This window comes from Apaloderma vittatum, unplaced genomic scaffold, assembly GCF_000703405.1.
Source record: "Apaloderma vittatum isolate BGI_N311 unplaced genomic scaffold, ASM70340v1 scaffold31699, whole genome shotgun sequence".
Classification (NCBI taxonomy): Eukaryota; Metazoa; Chordata; class Aves; order Trogoniformes; family Trogonidae; genus Apaloderma; species Apaloderma vittatum.
In genome coordinates, this window is record NW_009737503.1 from 10,634 (window position 1) to 10,913 (window position 280).

General features: G+C 57.9%; 1 protein-coding gene across 1 annotated transcript in view; it reads left to right on the plus strand.

Annotated features, from left to right (window-relative positions):
• TMEM54 (transmembrane protein 54) overlaps window positions 1-280 on the plus strand; it is a gene marked incomplete at its 3' end in the record, with an annotated part of 2,150 nt that overhangs the window by 1,179 nt on the left and 691 nt on the right. The window contains exon 3 of the mRNA XM_009877353.1: window positions 252-280. Coding sequence (XP_009875655.1) covers window positions 252-280 — 29 coding nt within the window. The remainder of the gene's footprint in view (window positions 1-251) is intronic.

Genomic DNA, 280 nt, shown 5'->3' on the forward strand with positions numbered 1-280 from the left:
GTGGGCAGGAGAGGGGATGCAGGAAGGGTGTTGCTCCATCTCCCCTACCCTGCTGTAAATAAGCCTTTCTAGCCAGAAGGGTGAAATGCACAGAGACTTGTCACTGGGTGGAGGCTGAGGGAGACGAAGCACCATCCCCTGCAGCGCTGAGCTGTCTGGATCAGAGTTCAGTGACGAAAAGGGAGAGGGGACCAATGTCCCTGAGGCAGGCAGACACCCTACGTCACTGACCTCCCCACGCTTCCTCGCAGACCATCTCCTGTGGAGTAGCTGGCCTCAT